General features: G+C 41.0%; 1 protein-coding gene across 1 annotated transcript; it reads left to right on the forward strand.

Moving 5' to 3' along the window:
* The first annotated feature begins 334 nt into the window (after nt 1–334).
* On the forward strand, nt 335–2,517 carry LOC147897683 (desmethylxanthohumol 6'-O-methyltransferase-like). Its single transcript, XM_087380899.1, has 3 exons — nt 335–1,168; nt 1,367–1,431; nt 1,565–2,517. Exons 1-3 carry the CDS (start codon nt 424–426, stop codon nt 1,868–1,870), a joined length of 1,116 nt encoding a protein of 371 aa, XP_087237025.1. The 5' UTR covers nt 335–423; the 3' UTR covers nt 1,871–2,517.
* Nucleotides 2,518–16,331: the final 13,814 nt, after the last annotated feature.

Genomic DNA, 16,331 nt, shown 5'->3' on the forward strand with positions numbered 1-16,331 from the left:
AGGGCGCTAGTATCTACCTTCTTTTTACGCTCATAAAAAAGGTTGGGGTGGGCTCTACTCTCCGCCCTTTTTTGCTCTAATCTTTTAATTACAATATGATGTGACATTTGTCTTTAGCGCTTTGTCTAAGGCGGCTTGCAGTTCAAGTTTTGCACTCCTTCTTAGCCTTAATGCACCTTAGCACGTGGAATCTTGCAGTTCAAGTTTTGCACTCCTTCTTAGCCTTAGCATGTGAACAATGCACCTTAGCACGTTGAGTCCTTCCGTTCCTTTCTCCACTCTTGTATTTAATCAGGCCGTTCTCTAGCTTGTTTTGAACAGTTCTGTTCTCTAGCTCAGGCCGTTCTCAGTTTTGTTCTGTGTCAACGCATAGCTGTTGCGGGAGACGCAGCAACCAAAGGCCATATCCTCTTATTAGATTCCATGGCAACTTCCGGACATGTATCAGCTCCTCCCATCCTCCTGGAACAGCGCCCTAGCTGCGAAGATGACGAGCTTGGAGCGCCCCTCGCGGCAGCGCATGAGCTTATTTTCGGTTTCGCTTCCTCCATGGCTGTCAAGGCCGCTTGTACACTTCGCATCCCTGATCTCTTGGCCAGAGAAGGACCTCTCACTCTAGCAGAAATTGCATCCCGCCTGAGCATAGAGATTCCCAGTACGGATTATCTCTACCGGATTTTGAGTTTCCTATGCATGAAGGGAGTCTTCTCCGTCGAGATGCCTCAAAACTCTCTTGGGCTACGGCCAGATTGTAAATACTGCATCACTCCGATTTCCAAACTTCTGGTCCAAGACAACGAAGCTTCTTTGGGTAACGTGGCCTTACTTCTGACAGGCATGGAGTTTCAATCTTCTTGTTCTCGTTTATCCGAATGCGTTCTTCACGGTGGCGTACCGTTCCAGAAGCTGCATGGGACTAGCCTCTGGGGCTTCACAAACTCGAACCCTGGCTACAACAAGCTCTTCAACAACGCCATGGCGGGCGCTAGTTGCATCATGATGAAGTCGATACTGAAATATTACCACGGATTTCGCGACATCGACACACTTGTGGACGTGGCTGGAGGGATCGGAACAACCATCGCTCAGATCATAGCCCATTATCCGTCCATAAATGCTATAAATTTCGACCTGCCGCATGTGGTGGCCTCTGCACCCAGCTTCCCAGGTAATCATCAGAGCAGCCTACAGCGGCACTCTCGCTTCTCATCATTCATGCGTGTTATTTGCCCCAGGAGACGTAAGTGTGTGGACTAACGCTATTTCTAGGGCGCTTTATTTTAATTTGTCGAGATGCCCTGCGCTGCGCATACGACAAACGGAAGTAGCGTACAAATAACCCATCGCAAGTGTGTGTGATGTCCAGGCGTAGAGCACGTTGGCGGAAACATGTTCGAGAGCGTGCCGTCGGCAGGCGCTATTTTCCTGAAGGTAAAAGAAGCTACTGTGGCTGTCGATGTCTTGAATCTTTCGTAACTAAACAAGTTCAGAGATTATATTCACGAATCACTCCACTATCCTCCGCAATGATCTGAGACAAAAATTGAATGTTGAAAACTGGCAGTGGATCTTTCACTGTTTCGACGACGAGGCCTGCATCAAGATTCTCAAGAACTGCCGCAAGGCAGTACAAGAGACTGGCAAATTGATCATCGTGGACATGATTCTACGGATGGATAAGGAGCGAACAATCCCGATGGAGGAGCTGAAGACAGCGTTCGATTTGATTATGATGGGCACGACGGGAGGCAAGGAGAGAACGAAAGAGCAGTGGGACGTTCTTTTGGCAGCGGCTGGGTTTCCTCGATACTCTATAACCCACATTCCCAGAATCCAATATAGTGTGATAGAGGCGTTCCCAGTAGCATAATTTGCAACCTATGAGAAATGAATAATACCCTGAAATTGTGCTCTAACTTCTTGCTTGAAATCTATGGAACGTCCAAACACTCACTAGTCTTTATTCAATCATCCATTGTTGCCAATTTCTCAATTATACAGGACATGGATTTTTTCCTATCTCCTCTTCTAGAGAAACTCAAACAAGATAAGCTTTGGATAGACTTCAGGGTGGTTGTGAGAGGATAGCACTAGCCCCCACTTAATAAAATTTGAGAAAAAGACTTGGAATCATACAAAAACTAGTTGGAAAAACTACACCACTTTCTAGAGACATCGAGAGGAACATGACATGCCCAAGTCAACCCACCTAGAAGCTATTCGAACAATGTTAATGACTTCATGGATTGCAAATACAGGATCCATGAAGACATAGAAGAGGGTGGAAAGATTGGCCCTCCAAGTAATAAGGATGCTGAGTCATAGCAGTAGTGAATGAGCAATGATAGTCAGTAGCTTAATAGCAATGCTAGTTCTATCTACTTAGTAAGGACAATACAAGCTCTTTTTTCATAGAGATTTCAACTCGATGACTCAATATCTTCATTATATTTCAAAAATGTTTCATGGGTGCTTTCAGTATGTCTCATATCTTCCTCGATATATTTCATCATGTTTTGAAGGATCCAATATATTTTTCATAAATTTAAATTGTAGTATTAATGTTTCACCACAATTTTTGGGAGCATGAGAAAAAGAGAAGAGGTGGCCTCCTCTTCACCCTTCACCTATCCTCATCTTAAGTCTTGTCATTTTCATGGATAGTTTTATGCTGTTCATTTTTATGCTTTGTTTGGGTAATGTATTACCTTTGGGATACATGATATCAAGTTGAAGCAGTAGTTCAAGAGGGGGGGAAAGGAGCAAAGAGAGAAGGTAAGGAAGCTTCGGGCTCATTTAGATCCCACTGAAAGAGAGAACATTTCTCATGAGTTTGAAGAGCAAAGAGAGTGGAGAAAAGATAGACTACCTCCCTCCATCTCTATCTCATAATGGTCTCATGAGGTGAGGGAGAGGAAGAGTGTGCATTACAAATGCTCTTTCATGGGAGGTGGAAGCTATGGGGTGGAAGATTTATCCCCAGATTCATTAACTCTTCCCTACACCCTTGATAGCCAAAATCATATCATTATGGATCATAGAGTAAAGTGGTGATGAATCAAATGCATAAAATGTATAATTTGACATTTAAGAAAGCCATGGTGGACTTTCGCCACCAACCTAATAGCAAAAAAGCTTGGGTTATCAACTCCTTGCAAGCAAAATGCCCTGTGCCCAATGAGTAGTAGTTTTATTATAAGTGGATGCTAATAAGAGTGGTTGCGATCCTTAAATCTAGGGAAAATCAAACCCAGAAGGCATTGAGAAAGGGTGCAAGCAGGCCAACTTGGGCTCATAATGATGGTTGAAAGAAAGCAAAAAAGCAGGTGAAGGATGAGTCCAAAAAAATATTCTACCAACCAAAGAGGGTAGGTACAGCTAGGAAGGCTAAACTAAAGCGTGCTAGTCCCACTTCGGCTTAGACAGAAGGGTACCTTCCCTGAAGCATTTGTTAGTTCACTATTGTTTGCTTTCTTTTGTTATGTTTGTCATAAAATCTAAATCATTTGATCTAAATATATATTCTGGTAAATTTTAGCCTATCAAAATGGGAGGGTCTTATACAGACGAGGAATTACATGTATGCATATGAGCTTGATATGGTGACATTGTTCAAGAGGATCAAAGATGGGATGGAGTTCCACGAATGTGTTGATGTAATCTAGAGCTGCAAAATAGATATTTTTTATTTTTCATAAAATGCTTTTATTAAACAAGTACATGTATCGAGCAAAAATTGAACAGAGGATCTTACATTTATAAAAACTCGTCAATTGCTTCGAGCCTTAAAGGGAAAAAGATTACAGCTAGCGGTCATAACCATTCAAATATAAAAGTCAACAGTAGTGCATACTCATGGTTCTTTGCCACATTCATAGAAGGTCTTGCCACTTTTTAGCTTCCATGAAAACCCTTAATAATATACAATAATGTAGTACTAAAACCTCTATGGCAGAATTCATGCACGACCATACTATATCCAATGCCAAAACATAATATTCAAGCTCTCTTTGCCACATCCATGCAAAACTTTGCTGTATCTCATACTAAAACATAGCATTTATATTTGCCATACCACATCCATGTAGAACCTTATTGTAATCGATGCAGAAGCCAATGTCCAAAACCATAGTTCCATTCTTATAGGACCTTGCTGTAACAAATCCCATGCAAAGATTTGGTGTAGAGGGGGTTGGAAGGGGGGGGATAGAGAAGAGTTTATGGCTAAGAGGTTGAGGAAATCATGGAAGTAACTACAAAACTATTGCAAATCATCCACTTGTGTGATTGAAGGTTCTGCAAAATGATAATTTAATAAGGACATCCATCAAGCTAGATCCTACTCAACACATAATAAAAATGCATCTTTTTTCTTAGATAGGACTATACAAAAGAAGAGAAAGAGGACATACCAAGTACCCTTAATGCCCCTTTACAAATCTATTGAATACATTCCAATCATTCTCATCCAAAATATTCTTGTTGCTATTACATTCATAGTGAGGTTTGCCAATACAATGATGCTCTCAATATCTATCATGTCAAGGTTTGTAAGGTCATATGTGAAGCATAGGGAGCCTTTTGACTTTTAATACCACCCAAGTTGTACTTCTACTCTAGAAGGTTTATCTGAGAGGTTGAACCCTCTCTTATATTCCACATATCCCCCACCAACCATTCTCCTCATTCTTTGAACTCATCCAAGATGCCATGTAACTTGTTTCTTCTTTCTTTGCAAAGAGCTTGAGTTGCATTTCCTTTTAATTTTTCTTGTTTTGTCTTCTTCTTGAAAGAATACATCACAATCAAAACCTATTCCAAATATGTTCTCATTTGATGTAGCAAGAGGTATCTCTTCCTTATAGTAGTATACTCCTTGTCAAACCCTTGTAAGTCTATCTTTAGAGAGTGTGGGATTTCCATTAAGTTGGCTTACCAATGTGGACTTGAATAGAGTCTTACCATCAATGCTAACAATTGGGTTCACTACTTCTTGCTCATCTAGGAGAGAATCTGCAGGTTCTTCATTTGGAATTCGGGACATATGGTCAGCCATAAAATGGGTATGTCCCTTTCATGTAGCTATGGTGAAATCGAACTTTCAAAGAATTAGCATCTATGTGATTGCATGATGCATCTTGTCATGCAAGGTTTACTAGCTAAATATAGAATGCCCTAGTGGTCTACAAAGAACACAAACTTGTTTGCCAACGAGTAGTGTCAAAACTTTTGCATGGCATATGCCATCACAAGGCCTTCTCTTTTCGTTGTTGTGGCATCATTAAGTCGACAACTTGCAAAATATATCACATAGTCTAGATTATACTCACCTAGTTGTGCCAACACACACCCTATTGTGAACTTCCAGGCATCTATATTATGAACATGGAATATTAAATCCCAATTTGGTGCTCATAAGATTGGGGCAAAAGACAAAACAATTTTAAGGGTTTTGTAGAGGTTTGGCAATCCTCCATCCAATGGAAAATGATCAACAACTTATATAATGGGTGCAATCTCGAAATAGATATAGATAAATCTATTATAATAGCCCATATGCCTAGTGAGATTCTGCATACCCTTTGCACTAGTAGGGGGTGGTAGCTCTAGGATGAGCTTGATTGTGTTGTAATCCATGGTGAAGATCCCATTTTCGGATACAACATGTCCTAATATGACCCCATGTTTGACTAGAATTGGCATTTAACAGGGTTAAGAGAGATCCAGTGGAGGCAACACCTTTCGAAAACAAGAGGGAGATATTTCAAGTGGTCATCCCATTTGGAATGTACACAGAGATTCTCTAGACATACCTCTAGGAAATCTCTCATGTACTCTTGAAAAGCTATGATCATTAATTGTTAAAATGTTGTGGGAGCATTGGTGAGCTCGAAGCGCATCACCCTAGAAGAGTATAAATGCAGTTTTATCTTGATCCTCTGTAGCTATGGATAGTTGATTGTACCCAAATGAATCCATCTAGGAAGCTATATGCCTCCTTCCTAGCGACTCTTTTTAGCATATGCTCTATAAAGGGTAGCAGATAGAGGTCTTTTTGGGGTTGCAACATTCACCTTTTTAGATCGACACATACTAGTATTTTGTCATTCTTTTTTGGAACAATGATGATGGGGGACACCTAGACCATATGTTCGATCTCATAAATGAATCCAGCATTGACTAGACTCTGAATCTCTTCTCTCACAATCGCCACATATTTTGGATTCATAGAGAAGGGTCCTTGCCTCACCAATCTAATGCCATCCATCATGGGGATGGTATCTTGCATGACGTCGGGTGGCGCACATTCATATCAATGTAGTACTTCTAATCAAAGCTATCCTCATATTCATGTAGGAGGGCAATTAAGGTCTCTTCTTGCTCTGCAGTGAGGTCATTAGCTATGTAGACCAGTTTAGGGTCTTCACCTTCTAATGCAAGGTCCAATTCCTTAACCTTAGCTAGACAATCATAACCATGTTGCTTTCCTTCCTATGCAATCCTTTTTGCTTTCTTGAGAAGTATTTTATGGTCCTGGACCCTATAGGCTAAGTCTTGGGGACTTGGCATAAGTCATCCTCCTCTTCTTTGTCGTCCTCCAAGACTTTCGAGGCATGTTGCTACTCTTTAAGAGAAGTCTTTGGTTTTTTTGCCTTTGGGGCCTTATCTCCCTACCGAGATTTAGTTTCTAATGGGTCCTTAATGATAGTTAGTGGGGGTTTCTCTGCATGAAGGGATCCTAGGGGGTTTTAATTCTATCCAACTTGGCTCCCCAATTAGAAGATAACCCTCTGTAACAACATTGATGTATCTCAACCAATGAACATCATTCTTGACCTTTTGTACCCCCTTTCCTTCCTGAGGTTCCCTTAAAACATTAATCATATTTAAGGGTATTATAGCCTCGAGCACTTTGGGATCGTAGGCTACCATTAGTGTCCTTGTCTTCTCAACAAGTGCGTGTATGGTGATGAGGACATGTGGCCACTGATTGTCTATGTGCTTCCAAGATGCACAATCTGCGGGAATCCTCAATGTGTCATCAGTGGACCGATGAAATGCATGCCAAGTCATCACCTCTGCTATGGATTTGCATTGGAACATGTGTTGTATTCTAGCAATGATGGGAAAGTGTCTCAAGACCTTTACCGGGATCTACTCACCCTACAAGTCATCTCTATATCATTGTTCCCCACACTTTGGACAACTAGCCAAGCCTCCATGCTCATGACAAAAGAGAATACAATCATTACAGCAAGCATGGATGGTATCATAATCCATACCCACCGTTGTTAGCATCTTCTTCATTTCATCTCTTGATAGGGGCATGTTATTTGGTGGAGGAATATCTTCTGGAGCAACCTATCACAATTCAAATATACATAGGCTTCAAATAATGATGATTCTCAAAACAAACAATATCCAAATAATTAAACAAATTAATGTGGGATCTAACCTCATTAAGGCAGAGACACTTGTATCCGACCACCCATACTTTGCTTGTACATTCAAGATTGAGAAACAAGCTCGTAAGTTTTGACATCCTAGCACCCTTGTACAACTGTGTTGATTGTAACTCTCACACATTGACCTCAGACTCGGACATCACATGTACATGTGATGTAGTGTCCCTAAAAATATAATCCATAATGTCCACCATACCCTCATCATCATCTAGCACATCCGAGAGACTATACTCTTACTCAAAGTGTGAAGGTATACGTGCACCCTTGCCACCCTCCTCATCTTGTCTCAAGCTTTTGTGTAAATATAAGATCTTGTCTCAAGGTTTCGTGTCATGTATGCATGCAATATCAGTCACAAACTCAAATAGCATTGACTTGACGATGATCCATCACCACATGTACCACCAATGGTGGGTACTGGTTTAGACTCCTCCCCATACATCCACAAGTGGTGCATGACAATACGGCATTGATGTCATACTTCTCGCTTGCAATGAGTGTAATGACAATACAACCTCTCCATAAGCCACTCTGTGCTCCCAGGCGTTGGTGCATCATCTGACACCTTCATCAACGATCCATCCCTCATAGATTTCACCTAGAAGAGGGGAAGAAGTTTGCATGGTGGCTCAAGAAACAGATGGACCATGTGTGCACAGTGAGCAGCCGAATAGAAAGAACTTTTAAGGCTTTGAAAGAAAGAAAAGGGAAGAGCTCAAGAGAGAGAGAACCTGAAGTGACCTTCATTACAAATAGAGTGAGAATCCACTCCAACACTACAAACACAAGGGAGAAGAAGAGGGAGGTTTCATATATACAAGAGAGAGCAGAAGCTCCGAGACTACTCATAGAGAGAGAATAAACTAGAGAGAGATGGACTCAAGAGTCTACATAAGAGAATATCTACAAGAGGGAGAGAAGGCTCATGGAAGAGGCTTGGGGAGACTAGAGTTACAGCAACATGAGGCCTAATGGTGGAAGAGATTGATGAACAAGGGAGAGGAGGGCTCCTTTTATAGAGATTTTGTTACCCTCCTTCACCCATTTACAATTGCTGCCTGTAGATTCCTTTCCTCATCAATCACATAAGCACGTATGTCACCATCCATGTCCTTTTTGGCTACTCTTGCCATGTGTCCCATCACAAGATGCTCAAGACTCTTAAAATATTGAGAAAGTCAAGAGTCTCCTCACATGGAGCCCATAGGGACCCTCTCTTTTCCACATGTCCACATCCTCCTTATTCCACATAGGAGTTCTAGAAGGATTCCTCTTGACTTCACACTCCTCCACATGCCTTCCACATGCTTGGCATGTGGCCTCTCTTATATTATTGGAACACATGGACATGAGCCCACCTCTTTATATGACTCACTCTTCCTATTTTCTAAAAAAACTCCATAATATCCCATACACAAATAACTCTCACCCCATGCCAAGGTATTTATAATTCATACCTATGGTATTTACAATGAGCCATTCCACTCATCCTCTCCATCCCATACAATATCATAGAAAATAGAAATAAGTGAGAGCCGCTAGGCTATCACTTGATACTCAAACTCTTATCTAACATAGAGAAAAACAATACCAATGCCAAATTAAAAATATCAATTTTTGGCATCACAGGTGCCTTTACCCTTATCTTTTATATATGGCAAGCAAGCATATTTCCAAAGCATGACCAACCAATAAAAAGAAAAACCACCACAAAATTGAGTGTAAAGAAATAATTTGACACACTTCAAGAATTATTCTCAAGAAAGTGATTTAGCTCATTAGACAAGTTTCCAACAGGAAAAGCAATTTGGCATGTTGGCCAGGCCACCATAGCCTAGAATTTTTTTCCTAAGCACAATCCTAGGATTGTGCTCTACAAAAATATTGGGATGTTGGCCAGGCATCCCAAAAAAGAAATTGCATTATCCAAACATTTGGTAAGTGCATACCTCCTAGGTGTTGCTCCATTCCTAGCTTGTCCAAAACTATTGCTGCTACAATCTCAAATTGAAGCTTTTCTCTAAGGGTAGCTTATTTTGAAGTAGGGGCATCGGTTTCTTTTTCTTTTGGAATTTTGGTGGTGCTATTCTATTCAAGCTTGTGAAGGTAGTTGGCAATTGAAATAGTGGGTGACAATCTAGAGTAATAGGTGTAATGTGCTAAAGAAAGTGATTTGGAATGTTGGGAATCCATGTAAACCTCAAAATTGCATTCTTAGGCACATTTATAAAGTGTGTTCTGATGGTAGTTTGTGTTGGAATATGAAGCCAAAGTGAGTCAAAAATGTGTGTTCTAGTGTCTTCTAGTGTGAGTTCTAGTCTAGGGTGTCCTATGGATGCCACGTATCATATTGGGAGTTATCCCATATGCATAGGTGTTCATATGTGTGTGTGTGCTCTTATATAAGAGCTATACTTGTCTAGTGTCAAATGAATCAAGTATCAAACTACAAGCTCTTTGGTCTACATGTGAGTACTCTCATTTTTGTTCATTGCTCTAGTCATTTCATTATGTCTCCTTTTGAGTATCACTTCCTCTCTCCCTAGCCTACCCTCTCTCTCTCCCTCTTTCCACCATGTTTCTTCATGTGGTATCAGAGCCTCCCTTCCTACCTTCCCCTTCTTCTTGCTCTATCTAGAGGATGAGAGAAGCCCGCAAATGGAAGCTCCCCTCTCCTCTAAGGTAGAGCCTCCCTTCCCTTAGCCTCGACATGGTTCATCGCCATCAAGTACTCAGGTGTCCTAGTGATTACTCCTGGTCCTCGTTTGTGAGTTCAACTCACTCTTGCATCAGTTCGTGGTTCTCCCTCAGCATTGGCGGACATTCCTCATCAGTTGGTTGCCAAAAACTTGTTTTGGAGCAGTCCAGTCTCTATTTTTTGACCTTTTAAGGTCTGTTTTTTAACATTTTGGCATTGCCCAAACATAAATGACCCTGTCCTTCACCATTTTGACGTCTATATGGACCTCTGCAGGTGGATGCATGACAGTTTTAGGAGTCCATACAACTTATCAGAAGGCAATTCCGAGCAGTTTTAGGCTACTTTTTGGCATTTTTTTCTCAAATTTGGACCCTCGTGACCTCCACCAATGATTTGAGCTTCTGGAGCTTACCCACAAGTCATTTTGACTGTATCGACACTCTGGTACATTGACTTGAGGCTTCTGATAGAGGGGAATACTCTTTTCACTCCTCGTCGTCTCCTATAGTACATTTTTGCTCATTTTTTTGAGCACTTTCACTCTTTTTTTTTAGCCTCTTCAACACATTCGATGACTCTCTAATCGGCACATTGAGAGTCATGATGTGATCTCCCTTGGTAGCTGCTCCTATGGCCTTCATCGACACATCATTCGAGGGCATTCTCGTTTGGTTCTTGACCGACATACCTCTTTGCATCAGGATGTGCACACTCTTGTGCGGTAGCTACTTCAGGCTCATGGGTTCTCTGCCCTTACTATGCATAAAATGAATGAAATCTTTTATATTTTTTATATGTTTGAGTTAAAGGTTCTCTGCCTTGAGTAGTCCCTCTAAAATGAATGTTTGAAGAGTTAATAAAGGTTTGCCTTGGATTGTCCTCCTAAAATGATGTATTTCTTTTACAGTGTGTGACTCCATGTTTCTAGTTAGTCCCTGGAGTCAAGAGGAGGATGTACTATGGAGCCATGTATTGGCATTGATAAGGTCTAGTTATCAGGCCTGGCATATGAGTTCCAGGATGTTGGTGCATTGATCCCCTAGATCTCTAAGTTGATCATGCATCCATGCATGATGAGCCTCTGAGCCATGCTAGATGAGCTTTCTATGTTATGCTCACTAACCTCTGAGCCTACCTCTAAGATTAAGTGGGAGCCTCTGAGCCTGCACAGTTTTGATGACCGTCATTATCATGTTCTGTTGTTGGTTCCATTCGAGTAGTCTCTCATCTTGCCTTCAAGCTATAAGCTCTTTGGTCTACATGTGAGTACTCTCATTTTGTCCATTGCTCTAGTCGTTTCATCTCCATTTCATTATATCTCCTTTTGAGTATCATTTCCTCTCTCCTAGCCTACCCTCTCTCTCTCCCTCTTTCCACCATGTTCCTTTGTTCCAAAGTAGGGGCATCAATTTCTTTTTCTTTTGGAATTTGGTGGTTCTATTCTTGTTGAGGGTGACCTCTCCACCCACGTGGGCTTCACCCAAGGAGGGTTAGTACACCCATAGTAAAGGGAAGTTACATTAGGGAGTAGTGGATAATTTTGTAACTGTAGAGACAGTTATAACTATCCCTAACAGCCAATAGTAGTGGCCTTATCCACCACATCATGTTTTGTACTATTTGTTGTTTCTGGCTGTTACCCGACTAAAGTCAGATGGCGTTATAAGCTCATCTTCACCTCTTGTATGGGGGTTGTTGTTGTGATCGGCTGGAATACAAACTACTAGTAATATTTCTACTATATACACAGCAATCTCAGTTACTTTTATGTCTTGAGTTATCTTTGCATCTTTCTGACATTACTCAGACATGAGTCTGACCCTGGCACTACCATTGCCAGGGAACAAGCGGACCGATGTCCTACAATGCGCAAAGTACAATCAACTACTGAAGACCAAAAGATCGAGAAAGTGCCAGTAGACTACTCATTGAAATGCACTAGATGCAACTCTATAGTAGCCAGTGATTAAGGTGCTATATTTTTCTCTTATATGGCAAGTACCTTGGTCCATGTCGGATAACTCTCAAGAGCAAATGTCACCTCGCTGAATTGGCTATGCCTACTTCACCAAAAACTGTGCTAGACTGAAAGAAAGCACATAGACAGATGATCAGGATGACATTTTCCACGATCCAAATTACACACCAAGTGGAACAAGTTCTTCCAACAATTCTATGCATGGCACAAAAGTAAGTGAAGTATAGCTCAAACTTACCCAATTGATGGTGCAATCACCTACTGAAGAATTAATCAAGAGGAGTATTGTGACAAATTTCACAACGTACTTATTTGTACAAGCTCAAAGGAAACTCGATTTCAATCTACTGCCTCCACCTCCAAAAAGAAGAAAAGTTCCACCTCAAAGACAACAACAATAGCCAAGGATGCAGAATCCCTTGGTGAAATCAACTAAATTTACCGACAAGAAAGGACAATTTCCCAACAGTCATGTCGGCCAGTTTGAGACCAGATGCACTGCAAGTGGATTCGGACAATTGCCAAACCTCACCAAAAAAAAGTAGTTTGTAGCAACATTTAATGGTAAGGCAATGAATTGGCTTATGCAATAAGGTCTAGCTCATTTTCAAACTTATGATGAATTGAAAATTGCCTTTTAAGTCATTTTCATAAAGAAAAAACTCCAGAAAACATACTCAAAAAGCTTTAAAATATGAAGCAATAACATCTGTTAGTTGAAGACTATGCACAGATGTTCAGAAATCTGGATAGGAGGTTGACAAACACTCAACAACCCATTGATGAGTAGTCGGGAGAATATTTTTGTAAAGGACTCAACAAGGAATTAAGCACAACCATAGCTAGTAGAGATCAGCTTAGAGGAGTAAATAATTTCAACAACATGGGCTGCACAAAGAGCAGAAAGAAGACTTGGCACTAAGACAAGGTCCAAAAAACAAAAGAAGAAAAGACATTCCAACTCTGACACAGATTCTGAAACAAAAACAGATACTGATGCACAAGAAGAGGAAAGTGATGCAATAGCAGATGACACATCAGATGAAGAGAGTGATGAGGAAGAGACCTCCGTGAAGAAGAAAAGATTGAGCAAGGACAAAAAAAAATCAAAAGTCAAGAAGAAAATAGACATGCTCTCTAATCTAGAGCAAATGATCAAGGAGCAATTGGAAACTTTGAAAACGCCCCCACCTCCACCTAAAATTTCTTGTGCATTTTGTGGGAAGGACAATCATGAGCAAGAAAGTAGCTAGTATAATCCAAATTATAGGGGAAGAGTTCCTCCTCATTGTGGCTGATGAGAGCCACCACCACCGAGCAGTAATTACCACAAAAGTAAATCATGAAGCCAAATCACCTCTAATCACTCATTACCATGCACTCTAGTACTCTATTGAGCATGCAAGGCCAGTGATTATTAATTTTTAGCACTCGTAGTAATCGTGTATGCAAGCCAGTGGCGGTAACTGGCAGGTGAGTAACTATGGGCCAGTGCGGTGGCTGGTAATTAACTTCTAGCCTGATGGCATCTTAGCCACCATAGATGTGACTGATGATGTGGTGTAACTTGAATCATTTTGTAAACCTCTATCCTTTGATGCCAAAGAATGAAAGATAGTATTATTGCTCCCATGTTATTATAGATGTTATATGATGCTTTCCATCACTTTATGCAAGTTCAGTGTGAATTTGAGTGGTCAAATGAAGTTTTTTTGACCTACTTAAACAGGCTCCATACATGCTGTGGTGGGTTTTGGCATTTCTAAGCTCCTTGCATAATGCTGAGCACTTTTCCCGTGTGTGCTAAAGTGACATTCTTGCTGGATTGCTAAAAAATGGCCATTATAGTGCAAAAAGTTTTCTGACAACATGCTTTTGAACAAAATAATGAATTACAATATTATACCAACAACTAGATCCCTAACTCTAAACCTAGTTGATAGAGCATCAAGGCTATTGTAATTGCTGGCTAGGGACATAGCTACTGCCATCAATGCCATACCTTAAAAATTGGTTCCAAAAGCATTAAGGGCAGCCATGCGATTCACCAAAATGACCTTGTTAGCATTTCGATTGATGTCAACATGACCAATGACTCATGACAATGCCTTGCACTTTAGGAGGTCCTCAGTGCCTTGAGGCAAAAACTTTTTGTGGATAACCACAAGTGACAAAGCGCCTTCTGCTTGGCCAAAGTAATGGGCCAATGAGTGATCTTGATCGAAGCTACTGCGAACAAGGCATTGATGAGATGAGAACAGGTGAACCTCAAAGGTATCCTACAACAATCCAACATTACATTAGAAGGCCGATAAAGAAAATATATACTAAGAGAGAAGAAATTCAATGGTCATAGTTTCTTACCACTATGGAGTCATCATGCTTGATCCCTTCCTCTTTGTCAATGAGATGGATCCAGGGGTCTCCTGCTGTCTGGAGTAATATGTGGACACTTCTTCTAGCACATCAGTTAGGTCAGAGTAGATCAATTTGTCTACGTCTTTGATTGTGGCCAGTGTGAAAGCAAGAACCTCTTCTTTTGAATCATCTACTCCCAAAAACCTATATTCTTGCATAGTGGTGTTCACCTCGTACCAACATAGGACACCAAGAGCTTTGTCCTCCTAAAGACCAAACATAACCTTGATGTCATGGAGAAAGAGGTATTGTTCTCCATCGACAAGAAGGGGAGCAAGAAACCATATCTCTATTGCATGGTCAATTAAGGTGGTGCTCAAGGTTGTGGAATTTTAGAAGTGGAAGGGGGTCCAGGAGGTCTCTAGAGAACTTCCAAGTCCAACATAGCTCCTTGCTTCTCAGCTTCTTTATCAATGGGCTCTTCATTGTAGATGTTGAAAGTGGCACTATGCATGTGCTTCTGTGCATGCTTGCCTACCTTTTCAACATTTAACGTAAAATGAAAGGACTCGGACATGCCATACTCCATGACCCATTGGTGTTCCTACACATCCCTGAGAGTCCATTGTGATGTGATGATCATATTCCTAACATCTCCTAAATGAGAATCAATACATAAAATTACTCCTATATTATCATCATCATTAGAGTCAAGAGGGAGCCAATTGCCACCTGTTTTCTTCCAATAGAAATCTAAATATAACATTTGGTGGGAGATGTGGTACTTGACAACCACATTGTTCTTACATACATGGCATTGAAACGGATCACACTTTTGTTCACCTGACCTGCTTCCCCAATTCACCCCAAGCAATTCCTCAAGGGCATTCTCATGTAGGCGTTGACCACATGGTTTTTGTTATGTGCATCTGGATATTTTGAAAGCAAGAAAAAAAAATGTGCGAAGGCATAAACCAAGACAACCTTACACATTTAGAGCCAAATGTAAACTTGATGGCCATGCCCACATCCTTTGCAATCTTTTCCTTGTATGATTGCACTGTTCTTGTGTCCACCATTATCGCAATCCATGTCTTTAAGTTGTGATGGTGCAATGCATTGAAGATGGCCATAGCCTAATGCCTTCCTTGGAGTAATGTAATTAGCATTATACCAATATATATTTCTCTGTTTCAAAGCAGATGACTTGTCTCCAACATGCATTTGCCTTCCTAAATCCTTATGAATGGCAGTAAACTTACCTAAGATGCACTTGACTAGTTCCCACTCCTCAGGGTCTGAAGGAAATACATCTGTTATGCACAAGTGCTATTTCAAAATACAATTTCAAACTGACTCATTACACTTAGAAATCTTACACAAAGTGTAAACTTTCAATGTGATGGTATTGTCGATTGATTGCTTGACGGAGCAGGCACATGTCCTTCCCTTTGTTGCACATTCCTTTCTTGCCAAGCTTGGACTTCATGATGTAGCCCTTCCATTCATGCAAGAGATCACCTCTCTTGCTCTTGCAAAGCTTACGTGGACCCTTGGCAGATCTTCTCATGACTATCCAATCATTCAAGCTGGAGGAGCAAGGAACCCATTCACCTAGTGCATTTTTGCTCTGTGGGACATAAAGGACATGTATGGTCTCCTCACCATGCTTGTAGAGAGGTCACAACAACAAGAGTGGACCTAAAAGTGCAGCTTGGAGGGAGAGAGAGGGAGAGGGAGTGTGGGTATAGAGGGTGCAGATGAAGGTGGAGAGTAGCTCCAAGGGGAGTTGTAGCTAGGAATGGAGGGAGAAAGAGTATAGGGGGAT

This window comes from Dipteris shenzhenensis, chromosome 10, assembly GCF_047967505.1.
Source record: "Dipteris shenzhenensis isolate YYH24624 ecotype China chromosome 10, Dip_SZ_1.0, whole genome shotgun sequence".
In the NCBI taxonomy this organism is placed as follows: Eukaryota; Viridiplantae; Streptophyta; class Polypodiopsida; order Gleicheniales; family Dipteridaceae; genus Dipteris; species Dipteris shenzhenensis.

What these genes read in the sequence shown, in the direction of transcription:
- LOC147897683 (XM_087380899.1), top strand. Translation starts at nt 424, where the DNA reads ATGGCAACTTCCGGACATGTATCAGCTCCTCCCATCCTCCTGGAACAG. An exon ending in CTCTGCACCCAGCTTCCCAG is followed by an intron (nt 1,169 to 1,366) that starts GTAATCATCAGA and finishes TGTGATGTCCAG; the next exon opens with GCGTAGAGCACGTTGGCGGA. An exon ending in CAGGCGCTATTTTCCTGAAG is followed by an intron (nt 1,432 to 1,564) that starts GTAAAAGAAGCT and finishes GAAAACTGGCAG; the next exon opens with TGGATCTTTCACTGTTTCGA.